At 35.4% G+C, this 22292-nt stretch overlaps 1 protein-coding gene and 2 pseudogenes across 1 annotated transcript; 1 reads left to right on the forward strand and 2 right to left on the reverse strand.

The window, feature by feature from the left end:
- Positions 1–3943: 3943 nt before the first annotated feature.
- On the reverse strand, positions 3944–15596 carry LOC148958925 (uncharacterized; annotated as a pseudogene).
- LOC148958926 (uncharacterized) lies at positions 14990–19994 on the forward strand (annotated as a pseudogene).
- Positions 19995–20239: 245 nt separating this feature from the next.
- On the reverse strand, positions 20240–21970 carry LOC148958927 (uncharacterized). The gene has a single exon (XM_089111212.1). It carries the CDS (start codon positions 21968–21970, stop codon positions 20240–20242), a length of 1731 nt encoding a protein of 576 aa, XP_088967338.1.
- Positions 21971–22292: the final 322 nt, after the last annotated feature.

The following is a 22292-nucleotide window of genomic DNA, read 5'->3' on the forward strand; positions in this document are numbered from 1 at the left end:
TGGATGCTACTGATAAAATTTCGATGCTTCTTCCTCGCTTTTGATGCCTCTTCCCTATTCTTAATGCTTCTGTTTTTATACCGCTGTTGTGTTATGGAAACTGCTGATAAATTTCGATGCTTCTTCTTCACTTTTCATGCTTCCTCTCTATTCTTAATGGTTCTGTTTTTATACCGCTGTTGTGTTATGGAAACTGCTGATAAATTTCGATGCTTCTTCTTCGCTTTTGATGCTTCTTCCCTGTTCTTAATGCTTCTGTTTTTATACTGCTGTTGTGTTATGGAAACTGCTGATAAAATATTGATGCTTCTTCTTTGCTTTTGATGCTTCTTCCCTATTCTTAATGCTTCTGTTTTTATACTGCTGTTGGGTTATAAAAACTGCTGATAAAATATTGATGCTTCTTCTTCGCTTTTGATGCTTCTTCCCTATTCTTAATTCTTCTGTTTTTATACTGCTGTTGTGTTATGGAAACTGCTGATAAAATATTGATGCTTCTTCTTTGCTTTTGATGCTTCTTCCCAATTCTTAATGCTTCTGTTTTTATACTGCTGTTGTGTTATGGAAACTGCTGATAAAATATTGATGCTTCTTCTTTGGTTTTGATGCTTCTTCACTATTTTTAGTGCTTCTATTTTTATACTGCTGTTGTGTTATGGATGCTGCTGATAAAATATTGATGCTTCTTCTTTACTTTTGATGCTTCTTCCCTATTCTTAGTGCTTCTGTTTTTATACTGCTGTTGTGTTATGGATGCTACTGATAAAATTTCGATGCTTCTTCCTCGCTTTTGATGCCTCTTCCCTATTCTTAATGCTTCTGTTTTTATACCGCTGTTGTGTTATGGAAACTGCTGATAAATTTCGATGCTTCTTCTTCACTTTTCATGCTTCCTCTCTATTCTTAATGGTTCTGTTTTTATACCGCTGTTGTGTTATGGAAACTGCTGATAAATTTCGATGCTTCTTCTTCGCTTTTGATGCTTCTTCCCTGTTCTTAATGCTTCTGTTTTTATACTGCTGTTGTGTTATGGAAACTGCTGATAAAATATTGATGCTTCTTCTTTGCTTTTGATGCTTCTTCCCTATTCTTAATGCTTCTGTTTTTATACTGCTGTTGGGTTATAAAAACTGCTGATAAAATATTGATGCTTCTTCTTCGCTTTTGATGCTTCTTCCCTGTTCTTAATGCTTCTGTTTTTATACTGCTGTTGTGTAATGGAAACTGCTGATAAAATATTGATACTTCTTCTTCGCTTTTGATGCCTCTTCCCTATTCTTAATTCTTCTGTTTTTATACTGCTGTTGTGTTATGGAAACTGCTGATAAAATATTGATGCTTCTTCTTTGCTTTTGATGCTTCTTCCCAATTCTTAATGCTTCTGTTTTTATACTGCTGTTGTGTTATAGAAACTGCTGATAATATTTTGATGCTTTTTCTTCGCTTTTGATGCTTCTTCCCTAATCTTAATTCTTCTGTTTTTATACTGCTGTTGTGTTATGGAAACTGCTGATAAAATATTGATGCTTCTTCTTCGCTTTTGATGCTTCTCCCCTATTTTTAGTGCTTCTATTTTTATACTGCTGTTGTGTTATGGATGCTGCTGATAAAATATTGATGCTTATTCTTCACTTTTGATGCTTCTTCCCTATTCTTAATGCTTCTGTTTTTATACTGCTGTTGTGTTATGGAAACTGCTGATAAAATATTGATGCTTCTTCTTTGCTTTTGATGCTTCTTCACTATTTTTAGTGCTTCTATTTTTATACTGCTGTTGTGTTATGCAAACTGCTGATAAAATATTGATGCTTCTTCTTCGCTTTTGATGCTTCTTCCCTATTCTTAATGCTTCTGTTTTCATACTGTTTTTGTGTTTTGGAAACTGCTAATAAAATATTGATGCTTCTTCTTTGCTTTTGATGCTTCTTCCCTATTCTTAATGCTTCTGTTTTTATACTGCTGTTGGGTTATAAAAACTGCTGATAAAATATTGATGCTTCTTCTTCGCTTTTGATGCTTCTTCCCTAATCTTAATACTTCTGTTTTTATACTGCTGTTGTGTTATGGAAACTGCTGATAAAATTCGATGCTTCTTCTTCACTTTTGATGCTTCTTCCCTATTCTTAGTGCTTCTGTTTTTATACTGCTATTGTGTTATGGATGCTGCTGATAAAATTTCGATGGTTCTTCTTCACTTTTGATGCTTCTTCCCTATTCTCAATGCTTCTGTTTTTATACTGCTGTTGTGTTATGGAAACTGCTGATAAAATTTCGATGCTTCTTCTTTGCTTTCGATGCTTCTTCCCTGTTCTTAATGCTTCTGTTTTTATACTGCTGTTGTGTTATGGATGCTGCTGATAAAATATTGACGCTTCTTCTTCACTTTTGATGCTTCTTCCCTATTCTTAATGCTTCTGTTTTTATACCGCTGTTGTAATATGGATGCTGCTGATAAAATCTCGATGCTTCTTCTTCACTTTTTATGCTTCTTCCCTACTCTTAATGCTTCTGTTTTTATACCGCTGTTGTGTTATGGAAACTGCTGATGAGTTTCGATGCTTCTTCTTCGCTTTTGATGCTTCTTCCCTATTCTTAATACTTCTGTTTTTATACCGCTGTTGTGTTATGGATGCTGCTGATAAAATCTTGATGCTTCTTCTTCACTTTTGATGCTTCTTCCCTATTCTTAGTGCTTCTGTTTTTATACTGCTGTTGTGTTATGGATGCTGCTGATAAAATTTCGATGCTTCTTCCTCGCTTTTGATGCTTCTTCCCTGTTCTTAATGCTTCTGCTTTTATACCGCTGTTGTGTTATGGATGCTGCTGATAAATTTCGATGCTTCTTCTTCACTTTTCATGCTTCCTCTCTATTCTTAATGGTTCTGTTTTTATACCGCTGTTGTGTTATGGAAACTGCTGATAAATTTCGATGCTTCTTCTTCGCTTTTGATGCTTCTTCCCTTTTCTTAATGCTTCTGTTTTTATACTGCTGTTGTGTTATGGAAACTGCTGATAAAATATTGATGCTTCTTCTTCACTTTTGATGCTTCTTCCCTATTCTTAGTGCTTCTGTTTTTATACTGCTGTTGTGTTATGGATGCTGCTGATAAAATTTCGATGCTTCTTCTTCACTTTTGATGCTTCTTCCCTATTCTCAATGCTTCTGTTTTTATACTGCTGTTGTGTTATGGAAACTGCTGATAAAATATTGATGCTTCTTCTTCACTTTTGATGCTTCTTCCCTATTCTTAGTGCTTCTGTTTTTATACTGCTGTTGTGTTATGGATGCTGCTGATAAAATTTCGATGCTTCTTCTTCACTTTTGATGCTTCTTCCCTATTCTCAATGCTTCTGTTTTTATACTGCTATTGTGTTATGGATGCTGCTGATAAAATTTCGATGGTTCTTCTTCACTTTTGATGCTTCTTCCCTATTCTTAATGCTTCTGTTTTTATACTGCTGTTGTGTTATGGAAACTGCTGATAAAATATTGATGCTTCTTCTTTGGTTTTGATGCTTCTTCACTATTTTTAGTGCTTCTATTTTTATACTGCTGTTGTGTTATGGATGCTGCTGATAAAATATTGATGCTTCTTCTTTACTTTTGATGCTTCTTCCCTATTCTTAGTGCTTCTGTTTTTATACTGCTGTTGTGTTATGGATGCTACTGATAAAATTTCGATGCTTCTTCCTCGCTTTTGATGCCTCTTCCCTATTCTTAATGCTTCTGTTTTTATACCGCTGTTGTGTTATGGAAACTGCTGATAAATTTCGATGCTTCTTCTTTGCTTTGGATGCTTCTTCCCTATTCTTAATGCTTCTGTTTTTATACCGCTGTTGTGTTATGGAAACTGCTGATAAATTTCGATGCTTCTTCTTCACTTTTGATGCTTTTTCCCTATTCTTAATGCTTCTGTTTTTATACCGCTGTTGTGTTATGGATGCTGCTGATATAATCTCGATGTTTTGTCTTTACTCTTGATGCTTCTTCCCTATTCTTAATGTATCTGTTTTAGGGCTGCGGTTATCACTAGTTGCTTGACCACAGCAACCTCAAGACTGCTAGTGTTCTTGCTTGCGCTGGCAAGAGTTGTTTCATTTTATCGGTAGAGCTTAGTGATTTGTTCCTGTTCTGTTTTGGAGTCAACGGGATTGAAAAACATAAAGATTTGCTAGAATTTACAAGTGATGTAGCAGCCTTGCTTTTGAGCAAGTGGACACAATAACGACAGGGTAGAAGCAGACCAAGCACAGACACATCTTTGGAGCAGGTGGCAACAAAAACCAAGAAAGGTACCAACAAGTGCTCCAAATGAAAACATTCTTTTTGATGGTATCAAGCACTGGTCAGAACACAGGTCCAACAGACCAAGATGCATGGATTGTGGAGAGAAGACGAGAGATGGATGCAGCAATTGCAATGTAGGACTTTGCCTCACAGCTGAAAGAAAGTTTTTTGAAGAATTTCATGTTTGTGAAAGTTTGTCAAATAACAAGAAAGTGTTGGTTTTTTTTCAATGTGGACTTCTGCAAGGCCAGGTGCAAAAAAAGAGTTTGAATCTGGAACGTTGGAGATAGCTTATGGGTCTCTTTGAGAGAGATTTATCAGTAATCCCTAAAATGTGTTCTTGCTAGAGTTTTTGTGGCAGCAAAAAATAATATTTCTGTGGGAAAAACACCAGATGGGCGGTGCAGGTGGAAATAGCAAGAACGCACGAAGAAAAACTCACCACAACATATCCTGAAATCCCACATCCACTAAGACTGACAGAGGGCTTGTTGGATGAAAAAACTTCAGTGAAATATATGCCAATTACGTTATATCCCAAAATTTTCAATTGTTTCAAATATCATCCTAGTGAATCAGCTAGTGACAAGCTCAATTAGTATAAAACTTAAAAATTTTTGAAGCTAGAAAATAATATATAATTACTATGCTCAGGGATGGCTGAACCCATTGGAATTTCATAACATTTGTGGGAGTAGCCAGCCAAGACTTTAAAGAGAATCTGCAGACCCTCTCAAATATCAAATGAGGCAATGCATAGAATATGGTTATTTTGTCAAAAGAGACTGAAAAGATTCTAGTGAAACATTGTACTGGTATGGCACCAATGTCACAAAATTGCAACCATGTGACTACAGCACTTTTTTGAATTGAAGCTGCTTGTCAAATGCAATTGAACAATCCATGTCTTGTGAATGGCTGCCAAACTTCAAAGTGAGAGACTTTTCATGAGGAAGAAATAACTTTGGGCAAAGAGAAGAAAATAGCTAAAAACAAATGCCTCGCCAAAGATGAGGGAGAACCTTCTAAATATAGAAAATATTGAAGCAGAAAAATTCCCTGTGATCTAATTGGCTAATTGAAATTGATGCGGCATAAAATGTTGAATGGTGACAGAGAGGAGGGGGTAGCTAGTGAAGGCGCATTAATGACTAGAGCAATTTTACCTGAATTGAAGATTAGAGGGCAGTAGCCACCAATACATGGCAGCTGCACTCCCGAGAAAACTTTTCAAAATTACGATTGCATTTCTTGCACAACAGAGTGATGAGCATGGCTTTGGCATGGTACTAGGTGTGGCTGCAGTATTGGAGAGGCATCCAAGATTGCTTCAAATATATGGAAAACACTACCCAGTTATAGAAAGATGATACAATATATTGTCTGCATGTTTGTCAAGTAAAATGCGATGATTAGTTTGCAGCTTGATAAATATTTAATAATTTGATGAGTGTAAGCACTACAGGTCATCAATTTATTTTCTGGGAAAAAGAACAATTTTTTTGCATGAAAATATTCAGTCAAGAAAATGCGATAATTAGTTTGCAGCTTGATAAATAGTTAGTAATTTGATGAGTGTAAGTACTACAGGTCATCATTTTATTTTCTGGAAAAAAGAACTATTATTGCATGAAAATATTCAAGGAATAATTTCAAGCCTTATCCAAACCATAACATTAGCAGATTGGCCTGAAGCACATGGATGTTTTAAGGAATGATAGTTTTTCCTCTCCAATTTGTCATACCAATTTGATATTGTATTATATATTCCTAGGATTGGAGGGAAGAAGCACATAAAAGAATTGAAGAGCTTGACTGGGTGTGGTGGATATGAGGAAGAAATGTATGAAATGTTCTCCCACCTTCAGCAGACAGAAAGATTTCAAATACCACCAAAAAGGATGTGAGCTTGCCAAATGCTTGGGTTGTGGCAAAGAATTTGGAAACGTGCTTGCTCTCAGAAGTGATAGAATTAAGTTAGCATGAAAAGAATTATGACAAGTGTTTTCCAAGTAAACGAAATCTGCAAAGGCATCATATCATATATTTAGAAGTAAAAATTGAATGTGAAATATGTGTGGCTCAACTTGCTACCACAAGTTAAAAAGACAATCAGAAACTACTCACAACAAGTTACGTTTTTTAATAATTAGTATTAAACAAGGACTATGTGTTGCAAATGCAAAAATGGACAAGAAAGCAATGCAAGTTTTTTACTTTTACTCTAAGTTAGCAAACATATTGCACAAGCTGAAACAAAATGGGTGGACGGCATCAAAAATTTTTAGCAAACCAAAATTCAAATGGCTACTGCAAGTTCTTTAAAAGTTTTAAGATGGCATTTTAGTTTGAATATAGTGGAAAATACAAGGCCAATAATGGCCATTTTGGTACTCTAAAACCTAAATGTGATCCTGCAATGTTTTTCTGAAGCTACATTCATGATAATCAGAAGCTGTAACAAACCTTTTGAAAAAATTCTAGAAAGTCTCATCAAAGATTTCAAAGCTGCAAAATGGTCTAATAAGATTTTGTATCTTAACTATTATGAGTGTCTTGATTTTGATGTCATTGCATGCTGCCCAGGCTTTTTTGATGTGTTTGTATTCTGTCTCGCTGAAGAAGCCAAACTGAGTTTGTTTTGGTTTCTGCCTTGGGACATCTGGTGATTTTAATGAGGAAGGCTGACCTTTTCCAACTGCTTGTCTGCTCTGATTGGCAAATTTTCTTCTCCAGTTCGGCTGCACTTGAGTTTTTCTCCCTTTTTCCTGATGCTTAATTAAATTGACACCAAAACTGAACAATGAGGAAATAAGATCACTGCCCAAAGATGTTGTAAATCTTTGAAATCTACTTGCAAATTTAAGTGCACCTTCTGCTAGTTTGGTGTGTTCTGACTAATTTTAAGTTTGCTAACTAATGACCCGCATGCTTCTTGAATTGATTTTGTAGCTTTTTCTCTTAACTACCTCTGACTGCTTTGTATCTAGCTATGGTCTAATTACATTTTCAAGTATAATATGAGCTGTTCAAGGCCCACCTTGTTCATTTGTGATAGCAACTGGTTTATCAACCATATAACTCTCTTGCATGCTTAAATCTCCTCTCAAGGATGTATACTGTGATATTGGTAGTATGGATCCTAAGCAATCATTGCTAGTTTTTGGCGGAGCTTTGGGAATGCAACTGGAGCAAAATTTAGGTTGTTTGTTAATTTTGCTCGCCAAACCAAGCCTTAGTGTTTGCATCCTTTCCTTTGTCACAACTGCAGACTCCCATTGGACATTTCAACCAAGTACCTGTTGGATAAAAAGCCCAACTATATAAGGAAAAAACTGCAAAAGCTTTTGTTTAAAGGAAACCCTGTAGTTTTTAGGAGAAATTGGCAACAGCAGTCAGTTGCAATTTTACAAGACAACTATTGTTCTGAAGAAGTAGAGAGACTTTCCAGAGTGAATCTGGTCATTTTTTGCACCAAAGGTTTTGCCAAAATGTAAAGTGGTTGTGTGGGAAAATAGTTTTCTTTACACAAAATGGGGCGATTTCAAACAAAAATTGAAGAAACTTTGTTTTACATTCTTATATAATGATGCATTTTGGGAGTAATTGAGCTAAAAATTAATTAAACTTAAGCTGATCAACTGGCCACTTTTTTGTTCAATGTTTGCTGGAATAGCTCATTTGTAAGGTGGCAAGTGGCCTGGCATTAGTATGATTCAGCCCTGTTTTTCAGTCCTGCAACCTTTACAGAAATAGGCTTCAGTCACAGCTTGAAATTAGATGGATATAGTATCTTGATGGATATAGTATTAGATGGATATAGTATTAGATGGATATAGTAATTTCTCTCTCTTGGTGGGTAAAACCTTTGATTTCTGTTTGCATTTTCATGTAAAGCATTGGGAAGATAATATTTAAAGCATCAGTGTTGCAAGAGAAACTAAAATTTTCTGATTAAAGAATCTGTATTTGCAGACTACTTGCTGCTGTTTGATATGCTGTTAACTTGGAAGTTGTCATTTGAACATTTTCCGAGGCTTTGTGAAAACTTCTCCTTCTCATCATTACTAGAAATGTTGTATCCTTGTGCACCATCCTTTTTTGTCTTTTCTCTACCAGTAAATCTGTTTCTGAAGTGTCCATCAAAACTGCGATCTGCTATAGACAACATTTGTCTTTGTAATGGGCTTCCATATCTCTCGTTAGCTTTCTCATCAATGCAACAACATTGAACAACATAGCCCTTCTCAATATGATGTCCTTTAAGACCAAAAACTGGTACTCAACAATGTTGTTTGTTTGATTCCCTCTACCAAGGACATTTTAACAAAAACATAATGCAATGTTCTTTCTCTCTTCATGAAGTGTCTTGAAGTATTTTATGGCTTTGTCATAATCATTCACTGAAACATTATATAATAGTTTGCTATATTGACATTAAAACTCTGAAAATGTCATTTTTTTAGGCGAAATTCCACTTCAAATTTGTCTTCTCGCATTTTGAAAACATTAAAACGTTTTTACGTGCAAATTCTTCAGGTTTTCCTCTTAAAAAAGAAGCAGCTCTTCCTCGTCGATATCGCCCTCATCGTGCAATAAATACAGCATGTCGATCATTTTAGCTGGTTTAATTTTGGCGCCAATGCATGTCCCCGTCTTAAAATCGGAATCTGATTTTTTTACATGTGCAGGAGGACAGGACAGCCGCACTATTTCCAGGCCTTGCAAACATCCCTGTCCTAGCTGCGTCGTCGATGGGAAACTCTCTAATGTCAGACAAAGAACGAAAATGTGTTCTAACGCAAGCAATTTCTTTAGGAAGAAGGCAGCAAAAGAGAAGAAAGCTGAGGCAGAAGGAACTCATTTCTGAAATGACAAAGAGACAAGCTTCAAGGCATTCACAGCGTGATACACAATGAAGAAAGAAATTAGAGAAGGTTGAAAGACAATTCGGCAGAGACTTTTGCCATTGAATATCCTGATTTGAGTGATAAGAAGCATGAGATGATCAGTGACATTTTGAGGGGTAGGGTGGTGGGCAGGTATCTTACCCACCTTTTGTCTGTTGATGATGGGACATCCCTTGCCTACAATTGAAAGATTGAGAAGTTGTTTGAGAGGAAAAACAAGAAGGGCCAGAGAAAGAAGAAAGAAAATGAGAATGCCTAAAGCTGTTTGAGAAGAAAAGCAAGAAGGACCAGAAAAAGAAGAAAGAAAATGAGAATGTCCTCAGAATCACCTCAAGGTCTTTAAGATTGCATATTGGGCACCTGAGAAAACATACACTTATGCCGAAGACTGGGATGTAACCATGCTGGCACTGATTGTAGATTTCCTTCATGATGATGTTATCGTTAGTTAAGGTTGACCAATAAAGGACATTTTTTTCCTTGCTCAGTCTGCATAGATTATTATATTATATATTATATCTATTATATAATATAGATCATATATTTCACTTTTCTAGCAATTCATTACAAGTTCAATCACTGAAACAGGAGCTTTCCAATGTTATGTAGAATGTTGGGGTTACTCTCAAAAAAGAGAAATTTTTTTTCCATGTGACCACCTCAAGTAAAGAACATATAAAAACAAATCGCTCATTGTTTTTACTAAGCCAATTAATTAATTATTTAGTTGCTAATTCACAGGGTTGCTGTTTGGTCTTTGGTACCGTATTTCAACTTTTGGTGCAGTTTGTATTATATCATCGAGAGAAACATTCTCAGATAATGTCCAATATAAGCCTTGCTCGAAGACACCTCACCAGGGAGGCTGCAGAGAAAGGTATACAAGCATTTGTCTTATCAAGACTTGACCGCAACAATTCTCTCTTATATGGGTTACCATCATGTGAGTTAAAAAAGCTACAGAGGGTCCAGAATGCTGCTGCCAGAATCTTAACAGTTGAACGCAGACGTTGTCACATAACACCAGTATTGAAGAGCCTTCATTAGTTGCCAACTACAAACAGGATAGAGTACAAAATACTCATGTAAACCTTCAAGTGTGTAAAAGATCTAGCGCCGAACTATCTGCTGGTGACGAGCTATTATTAGATGTAGGAAAGACCAAATGAGTTACCTCTTCCCTCAGGAACAGACTTCCCTACTCAGTTAGAGCATGCAAGACTTGCTGTTCTAATCCCAGATAAGAAATTCAAGTCTTTGTTTAAGGATGTTACACTCAAACAGGTCATTAAATCAGCTGTGTATGAAATCAGTTGTTCCATTTTTCTGTTGCTAAAACCTTGCACTGACTGCACTAATCAAATAACTTTTTACCTATGATGGAAAACAATGCCTAGGAAAATATGTCAGTCACTTGACAAATTTGTTGGCATTTTATAGTTTCTAAAAATTGTCAACTTGTTACTTTCAATCCCTTTTGCACTTTTAGATTGACACTGCCAATGTCAAATTATTGACCAATCAGTTTCAGTTTCATTTATTGGTAAAATCAATCCTATATACAATTTAACACAATTATTACACAACTACAAATTTACAATTTATATACAATATAGATTAAAGGAAATTACGCTACAGATACTGGAAAACAACATGATTGTATTCATGTTTGATTATGAAAGAGCTCTCAAAATAGAGTAACTATGGGACCATTTAAACAAAGAAACTTAAAAAAGAATATAAAAAATGAAAATCAGGATCCTCTTGGTATCTGTAATTTTTCTCATTTTAGCTATTTTACTACAGTTAGGTACCATGCAAACTGATGACTAGCTGGGTGTGCCTTTTGTCCCAATGTGAACAACCCAACCCATTTACTCAACATTGTTCCAGTGAACATCTGGCTGAGAACTGAAAACAACTGGCTCCTTTTTAATATCCAAAGAACTGAAAATATCAAAATCAGACAAAGAAAAGTCCCTGCTCATTGGACCTGAATTATACCAAGTTTAGTGTAGAAAAAAGTTTGGCAATTGAAAGGAGCCTCTGTTGTTTTTCAAATTCATCAGAAACTGACTGCATTCTTCTTTAAACTTCAGAAAATCTGCTAAAAAGGTTTCCTGCAAAGTTCATTCTTTCAATTCTGTCTCAGTGCATACCATAAAACCATAAAAGATATCAAATCAAATCGTAGGCCTTTTCATCATTTTAATAAAATTTAATTTATTCCTCTACCCTTGAAGTGATGTGGTAATCGATAAAGAGGCTCCACGATTGCAGAAGTTTGAGTCTCTCAGAAAGCACAATGAGGTTGAGGCATTGGGGTACGTATTTTATTTTCTGTGCTTCACTATGGATTCTGAATTAGATAATAGGGACATTTTAAGCAACTCAGAATCAGAGATTAGGGTCCGGTTTCTACTTTCAGGAACACACACAATATATGTTTGACTGACTGACTGAGCCCTGTCTGGACTGCTGTCTAATCATGCTGAAGATGATCTGATATTACACAATGACAGTCACATTTTATTTCATCATTTCGATCTTTATAATACACTGCAAAGGGATGCCTGGTTATTTTGCCAATAAAAACCTTGAACTGCATCCTGAACAAGAAAGGTGTAATTCTCAGCAAAATCCATCAAAAGTATGCACGTTTCTTTTTGGAGTACTGCCTTTTCCTCTTTTAAGTATGATGACTGTAGAAAAGTCTAAATATTTTCTCAGTTAATGTATCAATAAAGTCATTTACAGTACACTGGACAGTGATAAGTGAAGTTCTGACAGTTGAAACCCATTGCTTGTAAGATACCATATCTTCAATCTAGAAATCATTGTTTTCAATTAAAATCTCAGTTCATTAAAATCTCAGTTGTATACCTTTAAAACATGCTGAATGAAAAGATTTTGAGTTTGAGTTTTATTCCCACATCCACTTGTTACCGTCATATTTTGAGGATTTCAAAAGGCGCATCAATCCAAATTTTAAACCCAATCATTTTGTTCCAGTTCCAGTTGGTGACAACTTTTCTCTGAATTCCAGTAATGCCAAATCTAGACATTCTCAAACTCTTGATGTTGCAGCTTTAGGAGTAAAGGTGGCAAATCCAAATCTTCTATCACTGCCTTTTCTTCTTCACTGAAACAAAGCAAGATCTGTTTCCATTTTTCAACTGAATCGTCTGATAAAGATTTTATGCCTGAAAAACTAGCTTATCTCCCGTTTCTGTATTTAATGAATTGATTGTATTTTATTGTATTGTATGCCAAATTTATTGTATGCCAAATTTAATGTACTTAAAATAGACAGTGCACTGAAAACTGCTGTTACAAATTCAATGATATTGGTTCTTTTTCGGTCAAGTTGAATCTTTAACAGCGGCTAAGAAGTACAACCTTTGTAAAAATGTATAGGAACCAGATGCAGATTTTGTTTCCCCTTCCCATTCTATATGTGGAAGTAAACAGAAATTTTCTTTCTCTTGACTTAATGATTATTTATAGCTCTGGTATCCATAGTTCAAATATTTATTTAGGCAGGGAGAAGTAATGTGTTGAAGTTCATTGTGTAGAAATGACCATCCGCATTCACAACAGAACTAAAGCATGTGTAATAAATTCAGGCCTTTGGTTTATTCTGCATTTGATTTTTTAAACTTGAGGCAAGATATCTAATTGTAAACCTCTGTGTTTGTAATAAGAGCCCAGTCTGTAGAGTATGGCAACTTTCTACAAAATCTTGTTTTTGTGAGAGCAAGAAAAGGTGTGTGCATGATTGCAAGTTTGTGGGAAAATGTGAAATCTTTTGTGTGCACATGTCATACTGTCCACAGCAAGGAAGGTTTTGTTTCAGTTGCTGTATGTTTAGATTTTCCATTTTAAAAATTGGGTATTTGAGAAGACATCAGAATGTTTAAATGAAAGGATATAAATCATACAATGTAAAGTTAAATAATATGAAAACATAAGGTGCAAAGCTTAAAAAATTACAGTTGTGTTTTTTTCAAAATTTCAGGTTTTATAGTATGTTCTTGCTTACACCTTACCTTATCTTAATTCTAAATTACATTATTTGAATATTTGGTTTTATTCTGAATTCCAGAAGCTTTGAATAATTATTTCCAAAGTAATTGGTATCAGATATTGGTAAGACGTTTAGGAAGTTGTCAGGATCAGGGACTAATAGACCCATTTTTATGACTAACTTTCTAAGTTTGAAAAATTTATTTTGTGAGCATTCAGTTTTTTTTACATTTTTTGATGCCAGACATGTTAAATGATATGAATCTTGAGTGCATTAGAACATTGCATAAATAAAAAAAATTGTTATTTTGTCCATAGACCCCTCAAATGCAACTTTGAAACTTGGTATCCATAAACGATTTGGAAAACACTTTTTATTGGTGTAATCCACAGTATATTAAATTTTTTATGAAACTCCTATGAATCTTAATTAAGAAGCCAAGAACTCATCTTTACAGACCTACTGGTTGCCTAGAATGTTGTTATTTCCTCGAAATCATTTACCAGATATTAGTACATAAACTGACAAATTTTTGATGATATTCATTCTACTAATTGAAAGTAGCTGCATTATAAAAAGGTTGATTCAGTTGTATGAATGATGAAAGAAGAAATCACATTCAACCTTTCATTAACACCTATCATACCTTAGTAGGAATAGACTATTTATTTCAACTAAGAGAAAGCAACTATATTTTTTTCTTATTATCATATTTGTTGTATTGTAGTTTTTTTGTGGATTGGTTTAATTTTGAATGGCACATTACCAATAGTTGTTTTTAATTGTTTTAAAATGAAAATCAATTATTTAAAACAGTTACTGTCAGCCTTTGCTCAACTTTCATCTGTTTGAGGTTCAAAGATAGATAAATCCTATACACTGGGCATTTTATTAAATTCTGAACGTTCCAAAGTAGTAGTTCTTTAGATTTGTTAAAAGCGTGAGCACCTATCAAATTTTTATCTTGATGCGCCCCTAGCAATGAAGGACATTGCAGCTTTCTCATATTCATTTAGATTTGTCATATCGGCAGCATCACAGTAATCAGGGTCTTTCTTCGAAGGCATCCTTTCTGGCAAGTCATACTTTCTGATAAGAGCTGCATTTGAAATACTAATATCATGGTCATCAACTTTGCAGGTATCATGAAACAAATACAATATTTGTGTTGGGTCTAACTTTCTTAGTTACCTTTATTCTAACCAATATTGCTCCTTATTACGAGATGCTTATAGGAAGCAGTAAATTGCTGTGCATTTCGGTTATTACTAAAGCATCCTGCTGAGCGCCCAACACCAAATAGTAGCTCCTGATGAACTTGACTGAGCTTATATTTTAAAAGTTATTTCAAAGGTGCTTGGTCCTTTCTTAATTTTCTTAGTTACCTTTATTCCAACCAATATTGCTCCTTATTACGAGATGCTTATAGGAAGCAGTAAATTGCTGTTCATTTCGGTTATTACTAAAGCATCCTGCTGAGCGCCCAACACCAAATAGTAGCTCCTGATGAACTTGACTGAGCTTATATTTTAAAAGTTATTTCAAAGGTGCTTGGTCCTTTCTAACTTTCTTAGTTACCTTTATTCCAACCAATACTGCTCCTTATTAAGAGATGCTTATAGGAAGCAGAAAATTGCTGTGCAGTTCGGTTATTACTAAAGCATCCTGCTGAGCGCACAACACCAAATAGTAGCTCCTGATGAACTTGACTGAGCTTATATTTTAAAAGTTGTTTCAAAGGTGCTTGGTCCCTTTCAACTGTCTGTCTTTCGGACGTCTATATTGGCTTTTCATGTAGATCTTGCAGGTGAAATATGTAATCATGAACATAATCAAGAACCAATTACCATGCTTCCTCATTCTAAAAAGTTATATGAAGCAAAAGCCATTTTAAAGTATTTTGTAGAGCTTTTTTTGATCATCGAGATACCATTTTCAGTTTCTTTCTACGATTTGAACTTATTCAGATATCGTGTCAGAAAGCCCGAAAAAGGGACCTTCAAAAGTGATGCCTTTCGAACCCGGTCAGATTGACGCTGTGACATGATAGGTTTGACACATTCCTTCCATAGCCATTGGAACCCTTGTAAGTGATGTTAATAGAAATTCTTGCAAAACAAGATAAAAGCATGAAATTTTGTCAAAATACAAAATACTCTTTCTACTCCAACTTGCGATGCTTCTGGTGGTAGAAGATGCTCAGTGATGTGTCCAAGCTTGGTCATGGTATTTTTGTCATCTTTGAAAACATTGTTACCTTGCCCCTTGAATTCTTTTTATGGATCGGTATGCCATTCACAGTTGCAGCTAACGCTTCTGCCAGCAATGCTACAGGTACCTTCTTTGCAAGAGTGGCAACATTATTATTCATCTTTGTTGGCCTTTTAATGTCCCTTCTTCGCATGACCACATTTTTTACAGTGTAGAGGTTATTTATCTCTATTAGCCTTGTTCAGGCCGGGCGGACTAGGAACTAGTTAGCATTCGTGTAGGGAAAATTGTTGTTGTTGTTGTTGTGCCTCTTCTTTTTCATTGCATTTTGACAAAATGGTTCAATGGTTTTCCAGCTCTGCTCTTTGCTTTCTTTGATGACAACAGGAAGCCAATAAAGTTTTACAAACTTCCTAGAAACCCAGAAATTCAGGCTGAGTATTGCAAGAATTTAAAGGCCTTGGGCCTTAATTGGAAGAACGGACATATTTGTGCAGAGCATTGGAAAAGTGGCCTAAGAAAGGACACAAACGATTTGCCAAATGTTGCAGTGCCATCAAGTCAGATTGAACGTCAGCGTATTAGATATGAAAATGCATCAAGAATTCTTAATTCTGCCACTAATGTATCAGCAAAACAGAGGGAAACTTTGAAGAAAGTGAAGAAAAAGTACGAACTTGCGATGAGAATCGCTAGTGCCTCAAGCAGTGCAAGACCAGAAAGAATTTTTATAGTTTGGCCTGAGCACGGTCAAGAAGCATCAACATCAAGCTTTGGTAAAAGTAATACACCTTCACAGCAGCACATTCACTTGATCCCTTACCCACACTCAAAGGGTTCGGGTCAAAGATTTGTTGACACAAAAACAGAGCTAGTGACGGTTTTGGCAATATGTAGACATTCTCTTCATTTTGGTGTAATGGCTATTATGCTGCACAAGTCAAGAATTACTGTTCAGATAATTTTTGCTGCATGGGTCATTTTCTTGGCAACATTATTCAATCAGGTAGATCTCAAACCACATGGCAAGTTTTTATTGCAAAAGATGCCAAACAATTTGAAAAAAACAGGTCATGGTGTAACCGACCTTATTATTGATGCAACTGAATTCAAATTTCGAAGTGCCAGTAACTTTGAACTGAATTATTTGATGTTCTAAAACTATAAAAACACTGTCACTGGAAAAGCTCTTATTGGCATTGCCCCTCACGGGATGGGAATACTTTTTAGCAAAATATACCCTGGATCTATTTCAAATTCAGAGATCACAGAAAAAGCTGGAGCTCTTAACTTTGTCGAAGAAGAACATGAAATAATGTCAGACAGAGGATTTTCTATACAAGAATTATGTACAATCAAAGGGGTTGCTTTGAACAGACCAAAACAAAAGGACCGTGATCAGTTTTTGCAAAAAGATGTGGCTTCAAATTTTGATATTGCAGCAACACGTATACATGTTGAGCGGTTTATTGGCAGGGTGAGAAACTGGACAATTTTAAACAAAGTTTGGCCTTTGAACTAGATTGACCTGCTTTTATCAACATGGCAGATTCTTTGCCATGTTGTTAACTCAACAATGCCTCCAATTGGACCAAGATATTGAATTTAGCAAGAAAATATTCAAAAATACTCTTGTTCGTATCCTTATTGCGATCTAATCAACAACACAAAAGTCATTATAAAACATTTTCTTTAAACTTGTCCAAAAACTGTATCTGTGGAATATCTCTACATAAACATCCTCTCAGGCATTTAATGATATGTGTGATGGTCCAAGTATCGGTACTGCAGATTGCAACCGCTTGGTAAAAACTGACCTATGGACATCTTTATGATTATGGCTAAATGCATAGTCATGGTGGACAGGAAACTGGTTTTGAATAAAGCTTTTTTCGACCTTGGAACTATTTTTCGAACTCAGAGAACAGTATACCCTCTGGCAGATGTAAAACTGGGCTGGCCAATCTCCTGGGACAACAATAGCAAATTTGGACATGTACTCTTTAACGGGAGAGTTCATAACAATTTTCTCTGCTTTTCAGTGGCTGTTCCAAAAAATCCAATAAACACAAATTGTCCATATATCCCATTTTTCTAACGTTTTCAGAGCTATGGTAACAACATCCAGTTGGTGATGCTCATGTTCTGGATTGAAGCAAGTGTTCTTTAGCCATTCTGGCATACAGTTTGCATACGTTTGGCTAAAGGCATGCATCAAGGCAAGTGTTGTAATGTTTTTTATCGAAACTTCAGTTCCAATACCGTCTGGATGATGGAGTTGTTCGATTTTGAAGGAATGACAGGGATATTAGGAAAGATTCTACAGACTTTGGTGCACATACTAATGGAAGAAGTTGTTTGATGGTTTGTTGGAGGACGAGTAGAATGAACACATGTATAATCATCAATTATAAATATCAACAGCCACTTGTTTTCTATGGCGTTTTTAACAGCTGCATTAACAGTTTCTCTATTATCATTTGACAATCTCGAAATTTGGCTGGACACTGTTTTATGACAAACTGAATTTCCAAGATTAAACTTGGTATCTATACCCTCTTGCGTCAAATGGTTGAATATAAAATATATTCAGTGATCTTTTTGCATGTAATTACATTTTTGGCTTTTGCAATAGCACATTTTATAAATAATTTCTACTGTTCGAAATTCTTGAGAACGCCTTTTCGTCATAGATTGTCGACTGTTTTTTAAAGAACCAAGAATGTTGTCAAATATTGTTTGTGCACCATTACCTTTACAAAATCTTCTGAACGCTATCAGGCTGTAAATAATTTGCTGTCATTCTTTACCGAATGTGCGATGCATTGCATGTTTGAGTTTATCAATTTCGTTTTTCAGGTCTGTACCTAGAGTAAAACAAAACAAATTTAATGTTATTTCCAGTTTAGTAAATCTTTATAGTTTTTTGCAATGGTTATTATGGTATTCTTGTCTAACTTTGTAGATGGAAACCTCCTTGTTGCTTAAAATTCACAAAACCTTTAGTTAGCCATTATCAATTTTACTAATTTTTTTAAAAAATTAGCAGTAGTTTAAAAACAGTATCCACCAATTAAATCCCCTTGATTTTTACAAGCTGTCGGTCAAGAATCAAGATCGCACTTTCAGTTTATAACTCATAATCCATGCGCAAAAAAAACAATGGCAGCGCTAAAATGCATGGTCAGGCTGAGTCAAGATTTGATGGAATCATTTTATCATGTTTTTAAACTGCTAAAAGCTTAATCGTTGATAAAAAAACATGTTGGACCCAAAAGATTTCAGAACAGACAAAGGAAAGTAGAAACTTTTGGAACTGGCAAAAACTGGAGAAAAGTTGGCCACTTTTGTTTTGCGAGTTTTTAGCTGCCTATATATTCAAGATAGACTTTTTGGGATCTGCCAAAATATTTGATGTTTTTTTAGCTGATATTTACAAAGTACTTACTAACTTATTACGTATCTTTTGACATGTAATCCAATTTGGATTCAAATTCATCTACAGCACACTGTTTCAGAAGAACCTGACCAGACGGGCCGACAAGTACATCTCCAAAAGGCCTGTTTTCTTTTCTTCAATTTGTTATGTCAATAAGAACAGATTTTTGGCATTTGTTTCAAGGGCTTGATGTTGACTGCTACCTTCATTTTCAACAGCGAGGCCAAATGTGCGCTTTCTTTTCCTTCCTTTATATCCTCCGCTTTGTGAAACTTTCTGATTCACTAAAAAAACTAATATTACGTATAGGATTGACACTTTGTATTTTGAAGTTTTCTAAATACTGCATAGGACTCTATACACAAAAATACACAAAGATTTAAATATCGTAAATGTCAAAGATTAGTTTAATTGGAAGTCAAAGTAAACCTAGATACGCTTAAATGCTTATATATTAATCTTTTTGCAGATATGGAATACTGCTGTGTTTAATTCTAAATTGTTTACGTACATGCAGTTATAAATGACTCTTACTGAAACTTTGGTACTTACCAGTGAAATTTTTCCACTTTCACACCATCGATAAAGATCCTGAAAAAAACTTGAACATAGATCACCGTCACCTATTTCTCTTCCAAAGCAGCTCCTTAACTCATCCACTGAAAAATTGCTTGTTTTTTTTAAAATTTACTTCATGTTCCCTTTTTTTCTGCAACCAGCACAACCAAGATCCGATTTAAAAATTTTACATTAAAAACAATAGGTAGAAATGAAAAAACAAGTAAAATGAAGAATCGTATTAATTTTAAAGACATTTCCGATGCCTTTGAAACTGTTAACATTTATCTATGCAGTTCTATTTCTTTTTTGCACCTTTGCTTAAAAGTAAACATTATAAACATTTTCATGGTATCATTGTCGCGTAGATAGGATTTCATAAGGGTGGCAACTTTTCATAATAGCGGGTTTTTCAATAAACAAAGTCCCTGTTTCAGTTTCTCTTGGTGCCCTGTGGTTACTTTGCGCATGGCAAGTACATTTTTCCTATCTGTTCTACATTAAATGACTAGATGATATAGAAGGACTACATGAGATAAAGCGACTGCGACTATATCATGTGCATTACAGTAAGTCCCCGCATATAAGAAATGTACATATAAGAAACTGCAGCCTGCCAGCACAGAGAATATTTTCTCCTCTATAAGAAACCAGTTAGCCTCATTTTTTTCCCAATTTCTTATAAATGATGCTAAATGGAGAAAATCTTTTAACAAAATTTAAACTTTTTCCGAGAAAACCAACTGAACAAATTGAACAAAAACAGCAATACAAAAAACAAATAGCTTTTTCTATATAAACCAGTTTTAAAAAGAATAGTCTGCAAAACCTTCTGGTTGGATTAAATTGTCATCACTGCCATCAGCAGTCATAAGTAGTCCTGTTCTCTGAAACAGTTTCTTTCTGTTACCAGGATATTCAGAGTTAATTAACTCCCATGCACTACCTAACCATTCAGTCAAAAGAATTCTCCTTTCACTTGCACTGAAAGAAGACTGCCATTTCTCCAAATTATCACTTTCTTCTAGATGTTTATCTAGTTCCTTTCCCATCAATTTCTTTATCAGAAATCCTTCTCCTTGATCAATAGGCTGGCACTTGTCAGTTTCCTCTGGAGGTAATGGGTAAACAACTGTTGATGCTAATTCTCTGCAAGTTGCATGAAATTCCTCTGTCATCTGACAACCAAGGTTATCCAAAAACAAAACATTTTCACTGCTTTTATCAACTGCTGGAGCAAATGTCTGCTTGATCCAGTTTAGTGCAACAGAACGATCCATCCAAGCATTCTTTTGCCAGTACACATGTACTCGCTTGTCATATGCATCCTTTTCTATTTGGGAAACATTGCCTTTTCCCCTGAAAATAATGGCAGGAGGAACATGTTGTTCATCTTCTGGACTTATACAAAGCTGCAGGGTACATTGTCTCTTGTCTAGTCCACTACCTGGTTGGGAGATCCATACACTATTGGTGCCTTTCTCATCATATGTACTTTGTTGGTCAATGACAAATGGACATGGTACTTGATCCATATTGTACCTTCTTGTGGGAACCCAACGGCCCCATTTGTCATCAAGCTGAATTGAATAATTATGTCGCTTTCTTGATTGGACATCTTTTCTTAACTGACGATGGAAGGATTGAATAATAGGAAGCTTTTCAGTGTTACCAATCTTCTTCTTATTTGTTCTGCGACGAAGTGAAATGAAATTCCTCTTAGAAAATCTGTGCAACCAATTTTTGGAGCCTTTGAAGTTGTCAGCCACTTCGTCACCATAAAATAATCGCAATGATTGTCTCATTTTTATCTTCAACCATCTTCCTCCTACTTTTAATCCTCTAGATCTGTGTTTTCTGAAGTCAGATAAAAGTTTCTGCTCTGCAAGTGGGTACTTCTTCAAGTAATAATTCCTCAAACGCCGTCTTGTCCGCCCAGTCCCACTACTGTCTGCTCCAATTCTCTTTCTCTTAGCTCTTATTTTATCAGCCTCTTGTTTCAGATCTTGCTCCTGCTTACTCCATTTCCAGACCATGGACTTAGAAATTTGATATTTTCCAGCAACTTCTTTGTACTTATCCTTGGTGTTTTTACTCTTGGCAGCTGTCTCTAAGTCACGAAGGACATTCAACTTGAAATAAATGGTATATGATCGCCTTTTTGATGAAACTTTTGCTTTTCTGGTTTCCTTTGCAGGACTGTTCTGTTTTGGAAATTCTAAATTTATACCATCCTTTTTAGCTTGGTACACTAGTGATGACCGCGGCAGTTCCGACCATACAAAACTCTCTTTTACATTCACAATAGCTTCTTTATCAGGATGTTTGTACTTAATGTGATTGTTCAAATATTGATTGCTGGTAAAAAATTTGCTTTCTCCACAAAAAGGGCATGTAATGCCATCAGTTTTCTTCTCACATTCAGGCACAAAGTCTTCCAGTTGAACTTTAAAACAGTTGCCTCGTGCTGTCTCAATCTTTTTCGTGAAACCGAATTTACCAAGAGTTGCTTGTTTGCTGGTGGAAGCAGGCTTCATCACTCAGGGATCAACGGATTGAATCAGTGGATTTATAACTTATGACCGTTTGACAGATGAACCGGCGAAACTTTAGGCCCTTCTTGACAGGCCAGTGTTTCAAAAATGCAGTGCATGCTAGTTAGTTTCAGAGTGAGGTCAAGTCAAAAGGGTTTCACAAACAACATCAGCGACACTATCTCTGGACACTAAGACTTTTGAAAATGGCGGATAATTTTGTGTTTTTCTTGGAAACTGTGGTTAGAGGTTATCATGCTTATTTGTCAACATATAAACTGACACTAGGCGAGATTTTGGTAATCACACCGGATCCAGATTCAGT

The sequence above is a fragment of the Rhopilema esculentum genome, chromosome 11, assembly GCF_057945365.1.
Source record: "Rhopilema esculentum isolate cy_ngs chromosome 11, ASM5794536v1, whole genome shotgun sequence".
In the NCBI taxonomy this organism is placed as follows: Eukaryota; Metazoa; Cnidaria; class Scyphozoa; order Rhizostomeae; family Rhizostomatidae; genus Rhopilema; species Rhopilema esculentum.